Raw genomic sequence first — 25,727 nt, forward strand, 5'->3', positions numbered from 1 at the left:
TGTTCACCTCTATCCAGCAGATGGCGCTAAACTCCAGTGTTATAATGCGCTGCTGACAGCTCTCTGGCAGTTTTTCCAATCCGAAGTCTTATTTCAGAATATTAACAAATATACAGTTGACTATTATTCTTAGTTAATCGTAAATTGTTGTAATATGCACATGAAGAGGCGAATGCAAATGCAATGCTCAGTTAACTTAAATAAACCAGGCTTGATGACGTATGCAGCCTGCAAATGTGACCTGCGCAGGCAGCAGCCTTCGGATTGAGAAACGGCCTCTGCGTTTGTCTTGTCAGAAGCCTGAAATTCAAATTAAATATTACGGCGACACATCTTTCTGAAACATCTCTAAAAAAATTCAGAGCGTATTATTGAGTTTTATTTGCGTATTATTTATATTTCCTATATGCTATAATTAGCACGGTAAGTACTGAATACCACCCCCTCAGCCTTAATTAGCCTAACGTTATATCACGTTTATTGTTGCCGCCAAAATGTCAATTTCTGCTAATAAAACTGTCATTTTTTATATTATTTCAGGGATATGTCACACATGCTATCGTATGGTTTCGGAATATTACTTTGAAGTCTTTTGAGGGTGAGTGAAGAGGAAGAAGTGTTTATTTTTGGATGACTTTATAGCAGTGTTTCTCAAACTTTTTCAGCCCAAGGACCACTTTATCTTCCAATTTTTTTCTGAGGACCACCTAACAGAATCTCACCCTAACACTCCCCCAAAAAACAACAAAATAGGAAGGATAAGCTAAGTTTAAGTTTAATATGCAACTGTTTCAAGTCAAAAACTAATTTTTTAAAAACAAATGCAATGCTATGTTCAGAAATTATTATATGAATTTTATTTCATTTGAAAAAGTAAATGTGAAATGAGTTGCAGCTTAATATGAACAACTGCACATGTGTAGAAAAAAATGCAATTAAACATACTAAAACTGAAGTGGTGGGTATATGAAGTCTATGATTGTAACTATGGTAACAATAAAATACTGGAAAAAAATGTCCCCCTTAATGTCCAAAATCACTGAAATTACAGGGATTTTACACATGAACAAAAACTAGTACATTACAAAACTAATAGATCTGTGGATCTGTGCATTTTAGCTGCTTTCAGTTGATGCTTGATCTTTTATTTTGACTCCTCTTTGGTTTAGCAAACTGATCCATTTTTATGTTATTAAAACAGAAAGGCAAGAACTGATATCACAGTTTCGCAAGTGCATTAAAAATCTACTTAAATAAGTGATAATTGTATAAACCAGGGGTTCTCAAAGTTTACATTCAAAGGTCCAAATCTGAATTCTCATCATTTACATAGGTCCGGAAAAACTTTATGTAAATAATTTGTTTATATAACAAATCAACACAAATAGTTTGGGAAAAACATAAGTGTATTTTGTATTTAAACTAAAAATAATAACATAAACACAAGAAATAATGCTTACTATGCTTCTCAATGTCTCAATGAATTACGGTGAAATGACCCTACATCCATAAGCCAGGGGGCGCTCTCGGGCAGAAACTTAATATGCGCTGCAAACGAAGAACCAGACACACGCAGCTCGAGGAAATGTCTTAAGGATATATTTATATTGCTATTCTTCAAACCTTTTCAGGTATTTTCATGATAATAAAGAATATGTATAGTGATTATGTTTGACGAGTGTTGCTTTTTCAAATGCATGTTTTAAACGACTCAAACCAACAGTGGTTTCAGATTGATATGGACTTACTGATCAAAAGCCGTAGTGCATGAAGTAGCTATGCATAATATCTGGGTGTGATGGCTCCAGCGTCACACAGGAAATTTTTAAATAACTCGTTTTATTTTCGTACCAGGAATACTCTTAAAGTAGCAAATGCACACATTTAGCAATCACATAGAAATTAATGCACTTGTAATATGAAGTGGACGCGGGTCCGGACCGCAGTTCGGACTTTGAGAACCCCTGGTATAAACACTTGCCTAGTTTAGGTCATCTTTTGGCGGACCACTGGGGGGGTTTGGCGGACCACCAGTGGTCCGCGGACCACACTTTGAGAATTACTGCTTTATAGCCTTAAAGGATTAGTCCATTTTCTTAAAAAAAAATCCAGATAATTTACTCACCACAATGTCGTCCAAGGTGTTGATGTCTTTCTCTGTTCAGTCGAGAAGAAATTGTGTTTTTTGAGGAGGACATTCCAGGATTTTTCTCATTTTAATGGACTTTAATGGACCCCAAAACGTAACAGTATTAATTCAGTTTAAAATTGCAGTTTCAACTAGGGATGTTAACAATTAATCGATCTTCGATTAATTGTCGATAAGAATTAAATCGATAAAAATTAACGATTGTCGACAAAGCAAGCACGTGTGTCCGGCGCCTGCGCAAAGCACATACACAGCTGATGAAAAAATTAAACAAGCGCGAAGAAGTTAAACTAGCCATGATCACAACGATGCTTGATGCCAAACACTCACTTGGGCTTTATAACCTCATTCGAGATGAGACTGGCTGCTAACGCAACGAAATGGCATCCGCAGTGGATCTGAGAGGTTCCGATGCCGAAAATCTAAACACAGTTAGGATACTGAAAGACCCTCTTCAGGGAAGCCTGCAAGATTAGCATAGCAACGCTGCTAACGCTGCTTTACACAGGGAAGGAGACCAGAAGCCGTTTTTAATAAACAGATTAAAATGTAAAACTTACATTCTGGCAATAAACTGTTAAATGTAAACTAACTGACTGTCGTTACACTCTGAACGCCCACAACATATATCATTGATCATCATCATTACTGGCTGAGGCGCTACATGCTAAACGAATTTTCTAATGGAAGGTTGAAATCTTCATAATAAAAGCATCTTTGCTGAAAGTACGCCGCAGGTCTAAAGGTGACGACGGGAAAAGTGCCCTTTGTGTGCTTCTTGGATATAATTACAACAAGCGGTGTATCAACGACTCAGAAAGCAAGGTGAACAACTAGAAAAATAACACTTGATGATAATGAAACTTTTATTTTGACATGGACGCACAGACTTTCATCCGACTGTGCGGAGTGCCCGTTATGAGGCGGAGTTTACTGTGTCTATTAGTCATTATATTTCATTACGAGATTCAATTGATGATTTTTATCAAAACACCAACTTCATTGACTCATTTTACAATCCCACTAGCATGTTATTTAGACAAAATAAAAACTTTTAATTCGGTGAGGAAGCTGGCATTTTTACCCACACTTTTATGTCATTGGCTATATGTCACTGCTGTAATGGCTTATTGCACTATTACCGTTAACGATTATTCGATTGATTGATCGTTAATTTAAATGATCATCGAATATGGGAAATTGCATATTTTGACATCCCTAGTTTCAACAGAGTTTCAAAGGACTCTAAACAATCCCAAACGAGGCATAAGGGTCTTATCTAGTGAAACGATTGTCATTTTTAACAAGAAAAATAAAAATATGCACTTTTAAACCACAACTTCTCATCTATCTCCGGTCCTGTGACGCGACGTGTTACATATATGAACCGCACATTTGCGGACCATTTTAAACAATAAACTGATACAAAGACATTAATCAGTATCATTCCACATACACTTGTAAACACTGGGGCGTAGTTTTGCATTCGTCATCTGTGACCTCTTGACGTGATGACGTATTACGTGAGGTCGCGCTGGCGCATCACAGGACCGGAGGAAAACGAGAAGTTGTGGTTTAAGAGTACATTTTTTTTCTTGTGAAAAATGACAATCGTTTCGCTAGATAAGACCCTTATGCCTCGTTTTGGATCATTTATTCCTTTGAAACTCTGTTGAAACTGCAATTTTAAACTGCATCAAAACTGTTACGTGTTGGGGTCTATTAAAGTCCTGTAATGTTTTTCTCAAAAAACATAATTTCTTCTCAACTGAACAAAAAAAGACATTTTGGATGACATGGTGGTGAGTAAATTATCTACATTTTTTTAAGAACATGGACTAATCATTTAAGAATGACGTTAGATATAAAAACAGAAGTGTTACTAGATTGAAATGTTGATAGTGATATACTTGCATAATAGTAGTTTATTTATAATAATATGTTAAGGGTGTCCATTAAAAAAATACTTTACTAAACATGCCACTTTAGTGTTTTTGAATTTTACCATAGTAAATATCAAAGTATCATATTTTTGTTGTGTAGTAATTACAATTTTTTAAGAGGTAGAAATATAGTACAGTTCACTGTAGTAATATTAAAGTATACTACAGTATTTTTTCATGTGGGTGGTAGCAATGTTATTTAAATACTTGGGCTATGGCTGAGAACCCGGCAGTTCAAATCCACATACAGGTGAAATGTGGGAGTTTGTCAGCAATCCTGCTGTAACTGTGATCCTATATGTGCTCATATTACATTTAAGAAAGACATTCAACTATTTCAAGGTCATTCTGACCTCACACTTTCAATATATGCCAGTATGTCTTTCGTTATAGAAACAAGACAAATGTGCCTGACTGTGAAATCCAGGTTAAAGTCTTATATGGGCGGTTTCTCGGACAGGGATTAGACTAGTCCTAGACTAAAATAAATGTAAGAGCTGTCCAAACTGAAAACAACTTAAACTGACATATCTTAAAATACATCAGTGCCCTTTGTTTTGCCCCAAAATGCACACAAGTAATGTTTGAATATTTGTTAAAACTAGTTATATTTCCTAAAAGGGCTAATCCTGGTTTAAACTAATCCCTGTCCAAGAAACCACCCCTAAACTAATAATTAGATTAGGAAAGTCAAATTTTGATTTCAATTTTTGAGGTGGTTTTACTCAGTCAATATTAAAGATATCGAAGTTATATTTTCACACAAAGATATTAAAGGTACATTTTCACAGTAAAACACAGTTAATCACAAACAATAACTTTAAATGCACACCCAGCCTGTGAAAACCCAGCTAGATGAACACATTTTATCTGACAGTTAAAATAGAACAGATTTTTAATGTTTAAATAAACTAGGAAATAAATGACACAAATTATTTTTATTTTGCAATAAAAAGATTTATCTGTAGATATAATCTCTCAGATTAGTTGTGATCATTACAGAATTAAAGGTAGAAATACAGTCCTATAGCTTTTCGAACACCTTTGATTTATTAACCAAGTCATATCAAACAAAAACAATCAAACTTATTGCAGACAAATTCTAACAGAAGACAAAAAAGACAGAGAAATTACCGTCATCATGAAAGCTTGAGGAAAATGCTTTGATTATTTATTGAAGGGTTAAGGATATTAGGCTGTTTGATGGCAAAAGCTTATATTCAAAAACAGCTAAGAATAATCACATGCTCAAAGTGAGCACTACTCTGTCCATACAGCTCTATCATTTACTCATTAGCAATTAAAAAAAAAATCCCATCAGTCCTCTTGCAATTACCTTATGATATATGAAACACTGCACACATTAGTTTTAAAGTCCAATATTAAATTGATATTATGTTGTCAGCTAGAGTACATACTTTAATCTTTCATGAACTTTCCTAAATTTCTTGCACTCATCTCAACATAAATTCATAAAATATTGCATTAGACAACAATAAGTGGGTTTACTTCTACAAAGAGGAATACCTTGTAATCATCCCAGTGCAATTGGATAAGTCTACAAATAGAAAAAATCTGAAAATCGAAATATTAAAACTTCAAAAACATCCTGGTTCGTATTTCTAACCCTTTCAAGAACATGCAACTAGGTTTCCCTCTTCATCTTTTGAGGAAATCCAGATTTTGAGGAAAATAGTAAATGATCACAGGACAAACGCTGCATCAACTATTATAAATCTGAAACTGAGGTGATGCATTGATGACACTGTAAATTGTTTTAAATTGTGTCGCACAGGATTTTCAGGTATAATTTACCTGCAAAACTAGGCCAATGGCATAGTTTAACTATACATAATTATGTTGATACAATCTTAAAAAAAAGAAACATTTCTTTGTGTTTCTTTTATCAAAGTGTTGTCTCACTCATTGTTGCAGGCACAAATCTAAAAGTGCCATTTCAAGGCTAAACAGATCAAAAAATAGATCAGACATCTGCAGAAATCAACTCTCGTAGTCTTCTCCTTTGACAATAAAAACTTTTGAAGAAACAGAACAAGGTCACATTTACAATTGAATTAGTTTGTCCTTTACATGCAAACATGTGGTCATAAATCAGGTTACAATGTAAAGTGTAGTGGAAATCTTAATATACATGTTGAGATGAACCTGGGTATGATAAAGGGTTGTGTATGTATGTGAGATGCACGTTACTGGCTATAAGTAAAGTGAGCAACCTAACTGGGTAAACTTACAGAAACATTTATAGCGTATTGCACTCAGGCTACAGATCATTTGTAGTTTGGTTCTCATTGGATGTATATAATACGACACAGCCCTCCTCCCAATAGAAAAATAAAAATCATCTCAATATCAGTAGGCCTAAACAGACTATAATTGATCCCACAGCTATTCGATTAAAAAAAAAGTACATTCACAAGACGACAGAGGACGATTCAAATTGATATGTGCAAAAACATTATATATCTCTATAAAAAATATGTGCATATGAATAGAGCTCGTTTCTTCACTAATACAATATGATCTCTATTTACACATTACGAGTCAGTAAAGTACATACCATGTACAGCTCTTATTATATAGTCTTTTTAAATCTGTATACTCTGTTTTTACATAAAACATAAGCAATGCTCATGACAAAGAGAGGAAAGACCAACAAATATTATACAGATGGTACATAACACTACACATCCTGAACTCAAATCAATGTGATTGAGCACTGGGATTAAAGTAAGAACCAGAGTTCCATTTGGAAACCTGAAATTGCATATCCCATGTTCAACACCTCGCCCGATCACCAGTCAGATCAAAAGCTGTGCCCACTAGGATCGGCTGGCTTTCATGATGATATAACATTTGAAAATGAAAAAGGAAAACTTTGGCTACAGAAAGAGGTCAAAGTCCCCTGTTCAACTAGTGTGCAGACAGTAAAAGTTAGCTAAAGCCACCCAAATTCCTCAGTTGATGTCACTTAATGTTTACAGAGCTGAAGTCTGTGGATTCTTCAAATCTGCTGTCGAAGGGAGGTGGCTGTGTGCTTTCACACAAAATGCCCGCCAGACCGCTCTTTGTGGTGGGGTGCGGTAGGGACAGATACTCGGCACAGTGAGAGGGGTGCCGCTCTACTTTGATGAGCGGCTGGGTAGACAGCTGGTTCTCCGGCAAATCCAGAGAGTCCCGCTGCAGGGCCAGGTCATACGACGGCGTCCTCCTCCGCAGTAACATGCTGCTCACCGTCAGCTTTTTCATGGACGTGAGAGAGGCAGGGGCCTCCATTTCAAATGGCGGCTCTATGGAGATACAAGGAGGACTCATCTTTTTCTTCCTGGGAATGTGCAATGACTGTCCACGGACTGGAGCGTGCCTCTTCTCACCGAGGTCTTGACCGAATGCCTCATTGTCTACTGAAGGGCAAATCTCAATTGAGTGCCTGCGATGGTCGTCCGTTCCGTAGGGTTTTTCCAGAAAACCCTCAGTGTCCACGCTGAAACACTTCTTTGGGTCTTTAATGCTCAACTCGGCTAAGTTGGCAGCACTGCTGCAGTTCTTCACCGGGATTGGAAGCAGCAGCATCCCTGAGGTGGTGTAGGGAGACAGAGAGTGACTGCGTGCTTCTGTCTGGACCCCTGTCCGCAGTCTTGCTGTACTGTTGATGTTGCAGACCTCATCGTCCGCCAGATCAGCTGAGTCAAACATGGAGCCACTGGGGCTGGTGCTTCTGCTGCTGCTGCTGGCCTGACTCGGAGGTCGAGACTGGATGTTGTGCTGGCTATGGGGTTGCTGGAAGGTGTGGACGCTGGGCGCTAGCAAAGGTGATCCCTGGGAGTTGTTGGCGCAAGAGATCCGTGGAACGTGCAGCTTGAAGCTTCCCGTAGTCTTCCCTGCTTGTCTGTGAAGATTGTCTTTGGAGTCTGAACCTTGAGCATCGATTGAGTCATTTTTGATCGCCTCCTAAAAGAATAAACATACAGAAGTATAACATATCAGAATAGCTTGCAGTTAGTGGATCTCATTTCTTCAAATCATGCTAGAATATACCTGTCTTCGTAGAGTCCTGTCTATGCTATGGGTTGGAGAGGGCTTGGGAGGGGGGATTTTGGGGAGGCAGTATATTTGGGAATGAGGAGAAACACCAGGGACCTGGAGCAAGGAACAGCCTTCACATGGCTGGGAGTGAATCGAGGTGATGGAGCCTATAGCAAAGGAGTGTTTACACGTTCCATGAATTACATAGTTTTTTTTTTACACAAAGTCATTATCTCATACTGAAAAAAAAAAACAAGTCTTAAGTACCTAATTCAAGGTACCCCTGACTCGGTTCCACCTCTTCCAGTGGATACGGAGCACTGGCCGGTCTCACAGGGCGAAACATATAGCTGTCATTGGGCAGAGAATGCATCCTTGACACCGACATTTTCCGTGGAGAGAGCAAATTGTCCTGAGTTCTCTGCACCTCCTCATCCTGTGAAAGAGATATGTATGCCTCAGCTTATCTTTTTTTATGCCTTCACATTAGGAATGTTAACAATGAATCGATCTTCGATTAATTGTCGATAAGAATTAAATCAATAAAACTTAACGATTGTCGAATAGAGCAAGATCATGCACGTGTGTGGGGCGCCTGCGCAAGACACATCCAGCTGGAGAAAAAATTGAAGCGAGCGCGCAGAAGTTACACTAGCCATGATCACAGTTATGCTTTTTAACGTCATGCGAGACGAGACTGGCTGTAAACGCAACGAAATGGCATCCGCAGTGGATCTGACAGGATCCGATAAAGAAAATACGATTTGGATACTAAAAGCAAAGACCCTCTTCAAAGAAGCCTGCAAGATTAGCATAGCAAGCTATACACAGGGAAGGAGACCAGAAGCCGTTTTTAATGAACAGATCAAAATGTAATCTTAAATTCCTTAAATTCCGTAAAATGTAGACTGTAACTGACTGTTGTAACACTTTAAACGCCTGCAACATATATCATTGATCATTATTGACCGGCTGAGGCGCTGCGTGTTTTCTAATGGAAGGTTAACAACTCCACAATATAAGCATCTTTGCTGAAAGTACGCCGCAGGTCTAAGCTGAGGTGACGATGGAAAAGTGCCCTTCGTATTGGATATAATTACAACAAACGGTGTTGTATCAACGACTCGGAAAGCGAGGTAAACAACTAGAAAATAACACAAATAACATAATCAAGCTTTTATTTTGACATGTTACGGACACATGGACTTTCATGCGACTGTTGCAGAGTGCCCATGTGAGGCGGAGTATACATTGCGTCCCTTAGTCATTATATTTCATTACGAGATTAGTTTAAATTGATGATTTCATCAAAACACCAACTACATTGACTCATTTTACAATCCCACTAGCATGTTATTTAAACAAAATTAAATATTTTAATTTGCTTAAGGAAGCTGATGTTTTTAAACACACTTTTATGTCATTGGCTATATTGCCCTATCACAGTTAATGATTATTCGATTGATTGATCACTAATTTAAACAAACATCGAATATGGGAAATTGCATAAATTGAAATCCCTATTTCACACATAAACTCACAAACCCATAAACACCTAGAGCCAACCTAGCTAAATTCATTCACCGGCTCGCTGCAGCTGACAAAGCAAATAGACTCTTTGCTATAGCAGCCCACGAGGGGTAACAAATGTTCCTGGCTTCCCCTCAGAGCCACACATATTGCTGCTGTCTGCATCCCCTGAACAAATCTTCTTGGTATTGTTAAAAATCAGCAACCAATAAAACAAACACAATTCTGTTCCCTACAGCCAACTCATGCTGCTCCTTATAGACAATAATCACAGAACTTTACAGTATCACTATATCAATTTGTTTAAAATTTTCTGAAATCCTGACGAGAGTCCAGACATAAAAAGAAATCAGTTTATACACGTGTTGTTTATGTGTTGTGGATGTAACAAAAAAGGCTTTTGTACGTTGTACTGTGAGTTAAAATATGAGGAGCTTAGATGCAAAATCCACCACCTCCGTCAAAAATGAGATAATGAAATTAACTGAATGCTCTCGGCATGTATTATAGGTTCATCAAAAACTTTCACTTCAAATCTGCTTAATCCTGGCCTCAGGCCATTCAGAAATACCAGTCTGTTGGCAGAATCCATTAAGGGGGAGGGGCTCAACGGTATTTCATGGATTTTGACTTATTAACACAGTTTAAGAGTTGGTTTCCTTTTGCTACACATAGGCGAAGTGTCAGAAAAGCAGTTAGACATGTTACAGAGTATTTCTGTGCCGAATGCACTTCGCCAGGGTTGTACAAGTTTTGGAAAGTTTTTTTCGAACACGGGTACATCTTACGTATCATGGCTGAACCTTATGTATCATTTATTTTTATGGGCACTTCTGCCGGAAAAGCACGCCCACACGTTAAGTAGCGGGAGAGCGAGAACCAAGGACACTAAAAGTTTTGCGTGTGTGTTTGTTTAACGTTGGATTTTGTTGAAAAGTCCCAACCGGGTCATAAATTGCATGCGGTAAGTAAGATTTCTGTGTTCATATAATGTTAACGACACAAACATGTAGTAAATCATAAGTTAAACAGTGTTATATAGTGTTGCTTGGCTCGTGACTCGCTCCTCCCGCAGCTTGTGACTCCTCCTTCCGAATGTTTCCGCGCGTTTTTGGAAAGAATCGCTAGAGCTGATCTGTCTTTTATAAATTTGATAAAACTAAAGACCCTTCTGAGATATAAAGGATGTAATTAGGGGTTTCCTCATGCTGCCTTGTGCGCAAATTTATTCATGCTGCAAGTCTAGCATGGAAACTATGGACCAATTTTGCCCCTGAAATAGGGAACCAGTCACAGAACGGGGAGGGGGCAGCAAGATGATGATGATGTCTATATGACACACCGAAGCAGTTTTGATTACCCAACATGGCAGCAGACGCAAAGTTACTTTTCGATGCAGCCTTAGATAGTGTCTTAAGTAGTTTTGAACGCAAGTTTATTTAAAAAAAAGAGCAACTTTTAGCGTAAAAAATTTCATATCCAAGAAGGATGTTTGTATATGGCAAGACATGATAGCCACAGAGTTTTATAGGACCAACCTGCTAGGCATCGTCGTCAACGAAGTATAATTAAAGGGATACTTCACCGATTTAGCATTCAGCTTTGTATCTGTAGAAACCCGGCAGTATTACTGAATGACCATGTTTCCCTCCATCATTTCCCCCTGAGAGGAGAGATATCTGCATTTTGGTTCTGCAAAAAAGTCCTCCGATGATGCAAAAATCGTCATATTACATCATCGGAGGACTTTTTTGCAGAACCAAAATGCAGATATCTCTCCTCTCAGGGGGAAATGAGGGAGGGAAACATGGTCATTCAGTAATACTGCCGGGTTTCTACAGATACAAAGCTGAATGCTAAATCGGTGAAGTATCCCTTTAAGTTATAAATGGTAAGTGGTATTTATTAATATCATATTGTCATCATGCCTGTACTGTGGTTGTGTTGCTTTTCAATATCAATATACAGCTACCGGTTTAGTTGCATAGCTTTCAGCTGTGTGCACACGTACCGATAAAAGTTGTTTACGTTTACGATTTATTTCACTCTACATACATCATTTGGTATAATTGAAACGATTGGCTATAAGCTACGTACAGACGCATTTGATAGACATTCTTAGCGCCCAATAAACGGCTTTGGGCATTCGTAAACCACACCTCAAATACGAGAAAATGAGCATAGGGTTCCCAGACCACGTCTCATTCTGGTCTGGTGTTAGCCAGGCTAGGATGTAATACTACTCCAGATTAACATCAGATACGCAGAAACTGCATGTGTTATAGGAGCTTTAAGAGTCTGATAAAAATGCTCATTTACAAGAAAACATATCAGACGCACTTCATATACAAACCAGAAGCAATAATAATTTTAATAAATAATAAAAGCAATAATAGATTTTTATTTTATTGTTGTGTTTTTATTAGAGGAAAAAACACTAGGGGCCCTATTTTAACGATCTGAAACGCAAGTGCGAAGCGCAAAGCGCATGTGACTTTGTGGGCGGATCTTGGGCGCTGTTGCTATTTTCCCGGCGGGAGAAAGAAGTATTGCGCCGGGCGCAAATCAATAAGGGGTTGGTCTGAAGTAGGTTCATTATTCATAGGTGTGGTTTGGGCGTAACGTCAAATAAACCAATCAGAACGCTATCCAACATTCCCTTTAAACGCAAGGGCGCAAATTCCATGGCGGGTTGCTATTATTATGACGGATTTACCAGGCGCACGCCAGGAGCGGTTCACAACCGAGGAGACCGACGTTCTTGTAAGAGCAGTCAAAGACATAGAAGTTGTTTTGTATGGGGATGGGAGAAACCCGCCCAAATCAGCGTCGGTTAAACAGGCGTGAGAGGAAATAGCCGCAATTGTCTCATCAGCTGCGCCAAGCACTACAATGATGTCAGGAGACGGGGGGATCCCAAGCTTGCCAGCATAAATCGGGCACGCAGGGCACACAGGAGAACATCGCTGCGTCCACCCTCACCGCTGAAAGGGTTTGGGGGCTTTGAAATCGGACACAGGAAACGCAAGCATGGTCCAACCCCAAAGTACACTTACAAATCAAGTTCATATACATTAAGGTTTCTTATGAAAACATTTTAATTATTATTTAATAAAATAAACGTAATACAGCCACACAACAAACTTATGAAAATATTTTAATCGTTATTTGCATGATAATTGTTTAACGCTGCCACACAAAATAAATAAAAACTATTACCACAATGCTCACCACAATGATTTCCCTTATCTCATGTGTTAATATTTTTATTGTAACAATTTATGATTTAATGATTTCCCTTATCTTATATTTTTTATTATAACAATTTAAGATTTGCAAAAATATCTGTTGCATCTGTGTAGATTAGATGCGCGTTGTGCACGCTATACATTATGGTCAAGCATGCGCCCTTAAAATAGCATAATGAACCACGCGCAACGCGCCACTGACTTTAGACTAGTTTTTTTTGGTTAGTAGCGCAATTGTTTTTTGAAACTGCAAAATAGCATAAGAGATGGTTTGCGCCGGAGCACGCCTCCTTTTTTGCGCTGAACCGCCCAGGGAGCGCAAGTTCATTCCCTAGTTTGCCGACGTGCGTCTGTGGAGGGAAAACCCGCTGTGCGCCGGTGCAAAATACGAAATGATACATGCGTCACTGACAAAGTCAATTGCGCTGGGTGCAAGATAGGGCCCTAGCTGCGTTTCCAGATTTGCGCAAAACTTTAGGGTTATTTTCTAAATGTCGACAAAAGATTATTGTGAAATGATGGCGTTTTAATTAAACAATGAATGCGACTGAAACATAGTTTTTCATCTCGCGATATGCCCTTACAAACATCATGTCGACTGATGTTGGTAAGTTGACTAATATCACATCCACCGCACTAGCCATTATTTTTAACCGAAGATGTAAGAGTATTATCCAAACATTAATGCCAAGCAAAGCCTCGGCCCTTATACTTAGAATCAGCAACGTATAGGTGTTTCTTGGAGGTGAGAGTACATTATATTAAATCAAAAAAGATGAAGGAGTGTTATCCAAACTTTACTGGCAAGAAAAGCCTCTTATACTTGGGAGCAGACACGTGTTAAGGTGTTTCTGGGAGGTTTTTTCACTATTATGAAATTTGGCTTACGGTTAATTGCCAAAGAAATTGTGAAAATTGTAACGATTAATGGTCTGTTTTATTGCTTTGACATTTAACTCTCATTTCTTATTCATGAAATAATGTTTTGGAAATGTATGTTTTATCTGGCAGTTCATACTGCTTATCAAAGTTTTGCAGCATTAGGTGTTTTTTAGAGAGATGGGCAATCATTGTGGTGATCTGAAATCATCGCGATGAGGTCATACAATTGCGATGAGATGATTATTTAATCATTGTGACAGCCCTACATACCGCATCATCTTCAAATAATAATTTACATGCAGTTCTCCAAAATACCCCTTTACCGAATTGCCTGAAAACCCCCCTCATGCGAACGTAAAAACTATTTTTGCGATATATGGGAGTTTTTGCGAAATTGTTGTGCTTTTATTGGCCATATTTTCAATTGGCAATGTCAATTGCTCAACTTACAAGGTAATGGAAATGCAGCTAATGTCGCTGTAAAAAAATCGTTGTAAAATCTATCAACTAAATCATTGTACTGGAAATTGTGATTATTCTTATTAAATTATATGTAAATCAGCTTCTTTGCTCTTATTTTACATGATCCAACCCTTAAAAAAAGACATTTGTTTTGATGTAATCAGATGCAAAAATGTTTTACCATAATCAAACCAGTTAATTTAGGTTTCCATGAAGCATACGAAGTGTGCTATTAATGTCAATTTCAATGTTGGTTGGTATACCTGCCCAGGTGAATCTGGACGTGGCCCTACATAAGTTGCTTTGCCCTCAGGCCCCGATGAGCTCCCCGCAGAGACGTTGCTGAGACGCCGAGCCATTTCAATCTCCATCTCGATCTCGGCATCCATTTCTGCATCTTCTTTAGCTTCCTTGTTGCTCTCCTCCAGGTGTTTCATCAGAACGGCCACCACAACATTAACCAGCACAAACTGAGCAATTAGCACAAAAGTAACAAAGTAGATGGGGGAGACCAGGGGCAGGTAGCTGAGGCAGTGCTTCTCTTCTGAAGTGCACTCCCGCAGCGTGTCCTACACATACACAATATATGTTAGTAACCAAGAAAGATCCAACCGGACCAAAGGAGAAATCAGCATTGCAGTACCTTCATTATGCCATTCCAGTTGTCCCCTGTCGACACTCTGAATAATGTTAAAAAAGCCATTCCAAAGTTCTCAAACGTTGCATGTCGACTTAGTCCTTCACATGGGTTCTCTTCATTGCATTCTAGATATAAATATCAATGATTAGACAAGACTTCCTAAACACAAAAAGTAGCTACGCTCCTAATTTGTCACATAATGTGTTGCGAGAGCATCTCATATCACCATTAAAAGGGCAAATGAGCCATTAACTGACACAATAATAAGCACTCATTTTAAAGTTGAAGGCTAATGAAAATAATCAAAGGGCTTGCCCTTTAAGAGAAAGCATAATCCTGTCAGAGACAAGTAGCTTTGAAACATCTTTTTGAGCCTCTGGACAATTTGCCAAAACAACTGACACTGCAGAGGCAAGATCCAAAGATCAACAAAGCTAATTTAGGCTATTCTCCCATTATGACAGTACGGTAGTCTGAGGAGAGCACTAAAACTGAGAAACATGCCTTTGGAGACCAACGTTTCTGACCTAAAAACGAAAATGGCAGCTAAGTGAAGAGCAAAGCCGCTATAACTGTGAAATGGTGAGCTCTGCATGAACAGTGTGCAGGATTGCAGCGCTGACCTAGTTTCCCAAAAAGCTCCACGCCAAGCGCTGCATAAATGAAGAAGAGGAGCATGAACAGCAAACCCAGATTTCCCACCTAAAGAAAGCAAGCACATTATCACATTATGTTACTAAACAATCAATCATGGAAAGTAGCGCTGCGTCACTTTCTTTTTAACTTTTTCCCCTGTCCTCCCCCATAGATGTAAACAATCAGACGTATATTGTGCTGTATATCCACAAACATATAGGGCTCTATCTTACACCCGGCACAATGCAGCGCAATGCGCGACGCAAGTGTCTTTTGCTAGTTTCGACCCTGCGCAAGTATAATTTTCACGTTTAGCGCTGCGTTGTTTAAATAGCAAATGCATTTGCGCCCCCTTTTGCGCCCATGGGCGTTTTGGTCTGAAAACGAGGTGTGTTCAGGCGCATTGTTGGCGCGTTGCTATTTTGAGGCAACTAAAACAGACTATGCCATTGACCAAAAAAAACCTGCTCTAAAGTCTAAAGTCAATATCTTTTTTGTTATTTAAAGAGCGTGTTAGTAATATGCGCCTATAAACGGGACGACAACGTGGGTTTGTTTATCACACACATGAATGCGCAGCAGCACAAAAACGCTTTTAAATATGAAAGATTAAAGGATTGAATGTAAAAGATTATTATTGAGTCTCTTGGACATAAATGAGGACTAATTATGAGATGTTAGAAGGCGCAAAGAGCTGCTTCACCTGTAGCCTGGTAAGTAAATGCTTTAAACAAATGCATCTATTTTTAAATGTTTTTAAATGCTACCTTACGGATTTATTGTATATGATGACACTGTACCTGTGGATATGGTGAGATGAGAAACATTTTTAAGTAATGCTTAAATAAAAAAACTTGTGATGCTGTCCAAGTGCTGAAACGTGCGGAGAGCCGTTTGTAAATTCTTTATCTCCTGTTTGTTACACATAAAGTATTTTTAGAGTACAAACCTTTTCTTACATACTTGTTAATTATTTTTTGATGATATTGGATAGCCATACATTTAAAGCAATTAAAAGCCTGCTTTTTTATTTCCATGACTAAAAGAAAACGGGTTTTAAAGGTTTTAATGAAAATATAACAATTTCAATACAAGTGAAAACAACACAATTATTTAACAATAATCTTAAACTGGGGATCTTCTTTCTCCACTTAGTTTTTCAGTTTACAAAGTCCATCATCTAAAAAGGGATTAGACATAGCGCCAGCGCAACTGGCTTTTAAAGGGGATGAGAGCTGAGACTCTCATTGGTTTATTGCACGTTACACCCAAAATACTCCCATTAATCATTAAAAAAATAGGACCAACCCTTTTCGACCATGCGCTCGGTGCACAAAACATTTTTCCCGTCGTTAAATTAGCAAAAGTGGATTCGGACACGCCCATTTAGACATTGCACTGTGCTTGTTAAAATAGGGCCCATAGTATGTATATTTAAATATATGTATAATGCACACTCGGTTACCTGGGGTAGAGCCTGCATCACTGTATCTAGCAGTGCTCTCATGCCTGTGGCCATCTTCAGAAGCTTCAGTACTGTAGGCAAAAGCAGTAAAGTGATGATCTCAACACAAAAAACAAACACATTTCTGGCTATTTGCAATAGAAATACCTCTGGCTATTCTCAGCACCCTCATAATGCGGATAATGGTGGGGTTGATGGGCAGTGCTGCATTCATCTTGATCTCTTCCAGCGTGATGCCCATGATAGAGAGCAGGACTATGGCTAGATCCAGCTGGTTCCATCTGCCAGCATATTACAACATTGAATTGTACAGTTAAAACACAACACCCGGCAATAACCATCCCTTTTAGCTACTGTGTGTCTTAGCATTAGACAAGCTGAGCAAACAAACCATAAACAGGTTTATGAGCATATTGCAAATATATCAACATACGGTTGATTGCACCTGAACATATGCTAATCTGCAAATAATGATAAACGGGGGGGTCGTGACTCTTTTTAATTTACTGTGTTTCATTTAACTGAAACAAATGATTCATCTAGTTTCCCATGCATAACACAAGGCACCATGTATTAAAACACGATTTAATCACACTGTCATCTTTTATTACCACGGTGTTTTACAATGTGAAGTTACTGTGTGAAAGTGTACATAAAAATTCATTTGAATATTTAAATGCTTGATTGGGTGTTGTATTACAATGGCTTTTGCAGTTATATAATACACCTTTTCAACTCTGTAATGCTCATCCTTGCCCAGATTCAAAACACTTTTTTATCAGGCTCTTATGTTTAGGTTCAGTAATTCCACTTTATTGGCAATGAAAAGGTTATTAGTCAGTAATTAAAATGCCTTATCATTACAAAATGTCACTTTAATCATTTCATTGGTATTAAACAAATTTGACTGTCTTTCGATGCAAAACCCTCTAAGTGCATGCAAAGATCATCATCTCATTTTCGACAAAGGTTGTTTTGAGTAACAGCCATGCTTTGATTTATTACATCTTTATTTGCTGGTTTGCATTAAACTAATAAACAGTGCAGAGTGCATATCATCTTAAAATGATATTATACTTGATGGATGACACAAATTGTCTTTATTTTACTTGAGAGGGTTAATCTTGCGCTTTATTTCACAGCAAAATACTGCATATTATTAGACATATCTGAGAAGCAATGTGTGAGTGCTACAGTATGAGGTAAAAGCAGAGTTGCATGAGGGATTAGTGTTGCTATTTTGCATGCTAGCAAAAAAATTGTGCATTATTATCTGAGAGATAAAAGTACAAAATGTTTCGTGAATAAAAAAAATGTGTGAGTGCCGATGACCACATAAATTGTTAATTTAAATGATCATGGAATATGGGAAATTGCCTAATTTGACATCCCTAACTCAGAGTAATTAAAGAAAGGTTGGATCAGGCAGAGACTCGTTTATCCACTTCACAAACATTCAGAGATACAGGACAAGGTGACTAGGGGTGAGCGACTGCTTACAGACTATAAGCTACTTTAGTGTGAGAATTGGGATTAGAATGAAAAGCTTTAATAAGAAATTAATTGATCGTGAGATTGCAGAGCATATTTCCTCTCAATGTCATCTGAACATGCATTCAGTTAACTGCTTGACAACACTAATTAAAATAAAGAGAATAAAAGATACAAGTAAGGAGCTTGTGAGGTTTACTAAATCCATTTGGATATTGACCGAATTTTTGAGCTGTTTACCTTTATTCAGAAAGGACAGTGAAGAGAGTAACTAGAGACTTTTTTATAAATAGATATTTTTGCATGTACCAAGAGGGATTTGCAGCAAAAGACTCAAATTTGTGACCAAAATGACATTTGTATCCCAAAACCACAAAACCAGTCAAGCACGCTCAAATAGAGAGCGACATGCACGCGGTGTGACGCACTCTTTTTTTACATGCACATCTGTGTCGCAATGAGTTGAAAATATTTAAACTTTTCAGAATTCCACGTCCGCACCGCAGGTCATGTGACAAGAGCCAACCTATTAGCTTCAAGCTTTACGTATCAACACTGTGGCATGTGAACATTGGATCTTTCTAACTCAAAATGGAGGAACAGATGATCATAGCTGTACAGGGATACAGTGAATGAATGAAATGTCAAGTTTAACACAAATGTAAAAAACATTGCGTGGAGACACATTACTGAATCTATGGGGAGTGCGGCTCAATGCTGCTAAGCAATGGCACATGCTACCGGAGCGCAACCGCCCAAGCATGTTGGGGGGAAAGAGGAAAGTGCGTTTTATACACGATATGTGAACCACATCATCTAAAAAAATGCTTAATAAAAAATATTTTCACTGATGTATGGTATGGTTGGAAATCTGGAATCTGAGGGTGCACAAAAATCTAAATATTAAGAAAATCGCTATTAAAGTTGTCTAGATAAAGTCCTTTACAACACATATTAATAATGCTAAATAATTTTTTTATATATTTACGGTAGCAAATTCACTAAATATCTTCATGGGAACATGATCTTTACTTAAAGGAACAGTATGCAAGGAATTTATATCAATTAATCATAAAATGGCCCTGATATGTCACTAGACATTAAGTAATAATTTTCATTTCAAATACTTATATCACTGACAACAACAGTGGTCCGGCCAGGATATTGTCATTTAAAAAGTGGAGTTGCAGCCCTCAACTGATTTTGTGTATTGGCCACCAGTTGTGTGATTGCAGTACCAGTTTTAGCCACAAGTTTTGTAATTGCAATGCCAGTTTTGGCCACAATCCTACATACTGTTCCTTTAAAGGTGCAGTGTGTAAATTTTAGGGGCATCTAGTGGTGAGGTTGCGAAAAGGCAACAACCGGCTTAGCCCACTGCTAACCCCTCGCTTTTGAAACACATAGAGAAGCTACGGTAGCCGCCACCAGACAAACATGTCATTGCCAGAGACAATTTAGTAAAAACATTTTTTCCATTAAGAGCTTCTGTAAAAACATGGCGGAACAAACTGCCGACTTCCATGTATGTAGATAAAAAGGTCTCGTTCTAAGGTAAAAAACACATAACAGTTCATTATGAAAGGTCATTATACATCCCTGATAATATAGGGGTTTTGTATATTATTTTGCATTTCTGTCAAGAGATCCTTCTAAAAATTACACACTGCACCTTTAATTTCCTAATGATTTTTGCAAAAAAAGATAATTTTGACCCATATACAGTAATGTATTGTTGGCTATTGCTACAAATGTACCCGTACGACTTATGACATTTTTGAAAATAATTAATGACTAATAGCCCTTTATTTGCCATTAAAGTCAAATTACTGAACCTAAACATAAGAGCCGATAAAAAAGCTAATTTACAAGAAAACATGTGAGAGATGCACTTAGAGGGTTTTGCATCAGAGCTCTTTAAATATTTGTACCAATTTCTACATTTCGTGTTATTTACTTTAAGGAACTTGTTCACCTTAAATGTTACGTCCATTTATTCATTGTTAAACTCAAACTACATCACATTAGGCACACCTGTCTTTGAAAAATCTCCGAAAGCCAAAAGCCACCAGTTTGAGTAAAGCCTCAATAATGAAGACAATGGTGAAGACATAGTTACAGTATTTCAATGCCTCGTCCAGGTACTGCGGGAGACAGAAAAAGTGTTTTAGCCTACAGTATATGCTTCAATGAAAGGCAGATAAAAAAGAAGACACTTACTGGAGGCTGATTATAGTGTTCGATAGACATAGTGACCACATTAATGCCGATGATACACGTGATGAAGAGGTCCAGATAGTGGTTGGTACACAGTGTGTGGATGTAAAGCCGGGCTGGAGAGTAGTCTGCATAGTACGGCCTCTGTTGGGCCTCTGTTGAAAATCACACAAATGGCACGGCAGGGTCAGTGCAATGATAATGTGGATTAAGCACTGATTCAAAGGGAAAGGATATTGGATGTGAGAGGACGACTGCTGCAGAGAGGACCGCGTGGTATCATTGTGATAAAACTGAAGGGCCTCTCGTGCAGCAACTGTGCCTCTGTGGATATGGTGCATGCTGTTTTGGCAAATGTGCCGTTGTAAACATGGCAGTCACATGGCTGTGTTGGAGATCAGGAGATCTGTGAGCAGCACTGGTTGTATTGAGTTTTTTCTCAAGGAGAGCTTAGAGGTGACTGTTCATTGATTTCTTGTATTGTGTGTGATATATATCGGACATGACGGCAACCATAAAATTGATTTTAGTTTGAATCCATCTTTCTGAGTCTGCCATCAAAGCATGTTTACTGGTAAATACCACATGCCAAGAGAGAAGCCTGAGCTGCTGGATATCTGACAAACATGCAAGAAGAGCATAGCTGATAAATGTATCAATTCCTCCTAGCAGATACAACACTCACGGCCATCCTGAAGGACTAATATGACGAATTATTGGCAGGCCCAGATAGAATCTGCATCGTTTTTGACATTATCAACCCTAATTTATGGAAAAATCTGTGGAATACAGCAAAACAGACTTAGACGTAGTCAAATGAGAGATATTAGAAATTAGGCAAAATATTTAGTACACAAATTTAATGTAAAAAATGTAATGAATGATGAGAGTTTTTGAAATTCTATGTGGGCCTTTCGCATGATATTTGGATACATTGCAGTTGTACATAATCTTTGTTTCTTTCTCTGGTCTTACTGAATTTCCTTCTCTTTGTCCTATGATGACTGTTCTGTAAGATGTGCTCACATCTAGGTCTGCATAACGATTAATCGCAACTAATCGTTTGCAGAATAAAAGTTTTTGTTTACATCATATATGTGTGAGTACTGTGTATAATAATTATGTGTATATAAACACACATGAACCCATTTTGCAAGTTCCCCCGCTTAGAAATCACGGAGGGGTCTGAAATTGTCATCGTAGGTGCATGTCCACTGTAAGAGACATAATCTAAAAAAATCCAGAAATCACAATGCAGTCGCCCTGTCCCATGTGCAGAAAAACACCCCCAAAGCATGATGCTACCACCCCCATGCTTCACAGTAGGGATGGTGTTCTTGGGATGGTATTCTTCCTCCAAACACGTTTAGTGGAATTATGACCAAAAAGTTCTATTTTGGTCTCATCTGACCACATGACTTTCTCCCATGACTCCTCTGTATCATCCAAATGGTCATTGGCAAATTTAAGACGGGCCTGGACATGTGCTGGTTTAAGCAGGGAAACCTTCCGTGACATGCATGATTTCAAACCATGACGTCTTAGTGTATTACCAACAGTAACCTTGGAAAATGTGGTCCCAGCTCTTTTCAGGTCATTGACCAGCACATCCCGTGTAGTTCTGGGCTGATTTCTCAACTTTCTTAGGATCATTGAGACCCCACGAGGTGAGATCTTGCATGGAGCCCCAGTCCGAGGGAGATTGACAGTCATGTTTAGTTTCTTCCATTTTCTAATGATTGTTCCAACAGTGGACCTTTTTTCACCAAGCTGCTTGGCAATTTCCCCGTAACCCTTTCCAGCCTTGTGGAGGTGTAAAATTTTGTCTCTAGTGTCTTTGGACAGCTCTTTGGTCTTGGCCATGTTAGTAGTTAGATTCTTACTGATTGTATGGGGTGGACAGGTGTCTTTATGCAGCTAACAACCTCAAACAGGTGCATTTATGTTAGGGTAATAAATGGAGTGGAGGTGGACATTTTAAAGGCAGACCAACAGGTCTTTGAGGGTAATAATTCTAGCTGATAAACAAGTGTTCACTTATTTGCAGCTGTATCATACAAATAAATACTTAAAAAATCATACATTGTGATTTCTGGATTTGTTTTTAGACCATGTCTCTCATGCACCCAAGATGACAATTCCAAACCCCTCCATGATTTCTAAGCGGGGGAACTTGCAAAACAGCAGGGTGTTCAAACACCTATCTTCCTCAATGGTATTTTCTTTAAATGGGCAGGTTTTAAGCTGTAGTTGGGCTGGAAATCTTTACTGCTTATATTAAGTATAATATATTATAATATAAATTATATATAAAATGTATGTATATACACATAATTATTATGCACAGTACACACACAAAAACTTTTATTCTGCAAACGATTAGTTGCGAATAATCGTTATGCAACTACCCATGATGAATGCATTAAAGCAGACATATCATGCTTTTAAATCTGTCCTTTTTACATATAAATCATCTATTTGTGGTCTATATAAAGCAGAACTGCAATGCTTGGGTCTGAATTCCTCATTATTATAGCCCCACAGGCCCCCTTTTTTACCCCTTTTCTGATGTGCATCTGAGAGCAACTCATTTTGGTGCTGTCTTTTTAAATGCAAGTGAGACACTTCATACCCTGCCCCCTCTCCAGGTTGCAGAGTTGACACTCGGTTAAACTCCACCCCGTTCGGCCATTTTTGTAGTTTTTTAGCAGAGATACGATTATCTGGCGGCACAGAAACTTTTTATTCACTCGTTATTCACAAAATGTCAACAATGGAAGACTTGTCCATCCAGCCTTACATGTTCGAGCCAGAGTCGGAAACGGAGCAAGATGAAAATGAAGACGACGAACCTGCAGAACAACATCTTCATATGGATGTATTGCAATGGTGTGTTACTGCCGTTTGTCAATCCGAAGGTTGCAGCCTCCGGAGGTCGCATTTCTAGGCTGCATACGTCATCAAGGCGGTCTTATTTCAGAATATAAAGTTGACTATTATTCTTAGTTAATCATAAGTTGTTGTAATATGCTCATGACTTGCAAATGTTATGCTCAGTTAACTTAAACCAGGCTTGATGACCACATGCGACATCCGCAGGCTGCAGCCTTCGGATTAAGAAACAGCACTGCTAAACCATGACCACCGTGTACTTTACTTTTTTTTAAGTTATTTACAGCTCTGCTCGTCGTCTCCAAAGATAGAAGGGATTGACCCCTCAATCAGAAGAAGTCTATCGGCAAATCCTACTTTATACTGGTGGAGGTTGGTGAAATAGTTATCCTTGAAGAGCTTTGCGCACAAAAAAATGACTTTACCCACAGATGTGGGTACATTTCCGTGAAAAATAAAACTCAACCAGGCACAGGTTCAACAAACGAACATTTTGACTTACTCTCGTACTTCTGCATCCTTGAGCTTGGACTACAATATCGCAGCGAGAAATAAAGAAAGGCCAAATTGCTCGAAGTGTTGGGCTGGGAGTCGATGTCCTTATTTGGCAGTTCCGCCGCAAATACTGTGACGTAATTGTTCAAAAAACGTAATAGATAATAGAAAAATCAGAACAGGTTGGAAAATATGACCAAAACAGAATATAAAGATATCAACAAAGCATCTGAAGAGACTAATTTCAACTTTTATGTACTTCTAAACACTACAAATATACAACAAAATGCATTTAAGAGCTAAGAAAGTGGATTTAGCATGATATGTCTCCTTTAAGGGACTCGAGGGAAACGCAACTGCTTTGAATTCAATACTACTGTACATACACTATCAATCCCAAGACTCCAGTAGAGGCTAGAAAAGCTGAGTATGACAAACACAGATAAAACTGTCAGAGTTTATGCTAAAAATCATACATCAGGAAGCTTTGCCACTGCAGACGTGGTGCTTATGTTTTTCGTTTAGCTAGACTCCTCAAAGTCCTTTAATGTGTGTAGAAGTGAACCCGACAACATTAATTGTGCCCTCGGTGTGCCAAACTGATTAAAACAGACAGCCGGAGAGGGGTGAATGGAAATTTTTACCATCCACCTTTGATCTCTTGACTGGATAATATGTTGTAACTTTGCTCGGCGCTATCTAATTTCACACATGATTGAGCTGGCAATTCGGCACCCTCATATAAATGATATGTGCACATGTTCCCAATCCATCTCGTGAATGCTTTTTATCTTGTGTCACAGTGCAACCACCTCACTTTACAGCATATCTTTAACCATATTTCAGGAGGGTGCTCAGATTTGTGCACGGCAGGCTGATAAAACCCTAATTCATCTTCTAACCTTACTTGATCAGCCTGCCAAAAACAAATCAAGAGCCCTGCATTCACTGCGACTGACCACCGACCTGCCCTAACCTTGACCTGCCGTATGGGTTTCTAAAAGCTCTCTTGCACACTATATTACTTTTCATATTTATGTTTAACCTTCACAAAACAGTTCTTACTATTTTTGTCTTCACTCACCTTATCCTATTAAACATTGACAATATGACACTATTTCATACATGATGCTGAGCCCTGTCGGTTTGTCATGCAGCACCTGGTGGTGCGGGGATTCATGCAGGAGCATGCTTGCAGTCCATCACAATTCAAGGCTGGTACCAAAATTTCCTCAGCCTTTTGACTGCATCTGTCTTTTCAGATCTTTCTCTTTCTCTCTCTCAGGCTTTGGAAGCAGGCAGTGCTCAGAAAAATAGACTACCGACCAGACCCGCATTTCTCCTTACTCCTGCGCTTTTTCTCCAGCAGCCTCTGCCTCTTCTCCTCGCGCAGCCGTGCCTCCTCTTCCTCCTGATCCTGTCTGCACTTGTGGAAGTTCTCCACCACCACCCCGACAAACATGTTCAGCACAAAGAAGCTGACGATCAGCAGGAAGGAGATGAAGTAGAGGAGCATCCAGGGGTTGTGATTGCGCTTAGGCTGCAGAAAAGAGGAGAACGTATCCATCATGTATAGTCATTTCTTTCTTATAAATATTCAAACATTGGTGGTCAGAGTAAACAAAGCAGATGC

General features: G+C 38.6%; 1 protein-coding gene and 1 long non-coding RNA gene across 2 annotated transcripts in view; one reads left to right on the forward strand and one right to left on the reverse strand.

The window, feature by feature from the left end:
• LOC129432873 (uncharacterized) lies at positions 1 to 25,510 on the forward strand. The gene is made up of 3 exons (XR_008640316.2): positions 1 to 423; positions 541 to 598; positions 25,380 to 25,510. It is a non-coding gene; the product is annotated as an uncharacterized lncRNA (long non-coding RNA).
• Positions 5,012 to 25,727, reverse strand: part of cacna1ha (calcium channel, voltage-dependent, T type, alpha 1H subunit a) — a 113,942-nt gene continuing 93,226 nt past the window's right edge. Inside the window, exons 25-35 of the mRNA XM_055191472.2 lie at positions 25,421 to 25,634; positions 20,711 to 20,862; positions 20,525 to 20,634; positions 17,147 to 17,280; positions 17,000 to 17,070; positions 15,522 to 15,600; positions 14,902 to 15,023; positions 14,522 to 14,827; positions 8,404 to 8,572; positions 8,149 to 8,303; positions 5,012 to 8,061 (exon numbers count right to left, since the gene is read on the reverse strand). Coding sequence (XP_055047447.2) covers positions 7,078 to 8,061; positions 8,149 to 8,303; positions 8,404 to 8,572; positions 14,522 to 14,827; positions 14,902 to 15,023; positions 15,522 to 15,600; positions 17,000 to 17,070; positions 17,147 to 17,280; positions 20,525 to 20,634; positions 20,711 to 20,862; positions 25,421 to 25,634 — 2,496 coding nt within the window. The 3' untranslated portion in view covers positions 5,012 to 7,077. The remainder of the gene's footprint in view (positions 8,062 to 8,148; positions 8,304 to 8,403; positions 8,573 to 14,521; positions 14,828 to 14,901; positions 15,024 to 15,521; positions 15,601 to 16,999; positions 17,071 to 17,146; positions 17,281 to 20,524; positions 20,635 to 20,710; positions 20,863 to 25,420; positions 25,635 to 25,727) is intronic.

The sequence above is a fragment of the Misgurnus anguillicaudatus genome, chromosome 19 (genome assembly GCF_027580225.2).
Source record: "Misgurnus anguillicaudatus chromosome 19, ASM2758022v2, whole genome shotgun sequence".
Classification (NCBI taxonomy): domain Eukaryota; kingdom Metazoa; phylum Chordata; class Actinopteri; order Cypriniformes; family Cobitidae; genus Misgurnus; species Misgurnus anguillicaudatus.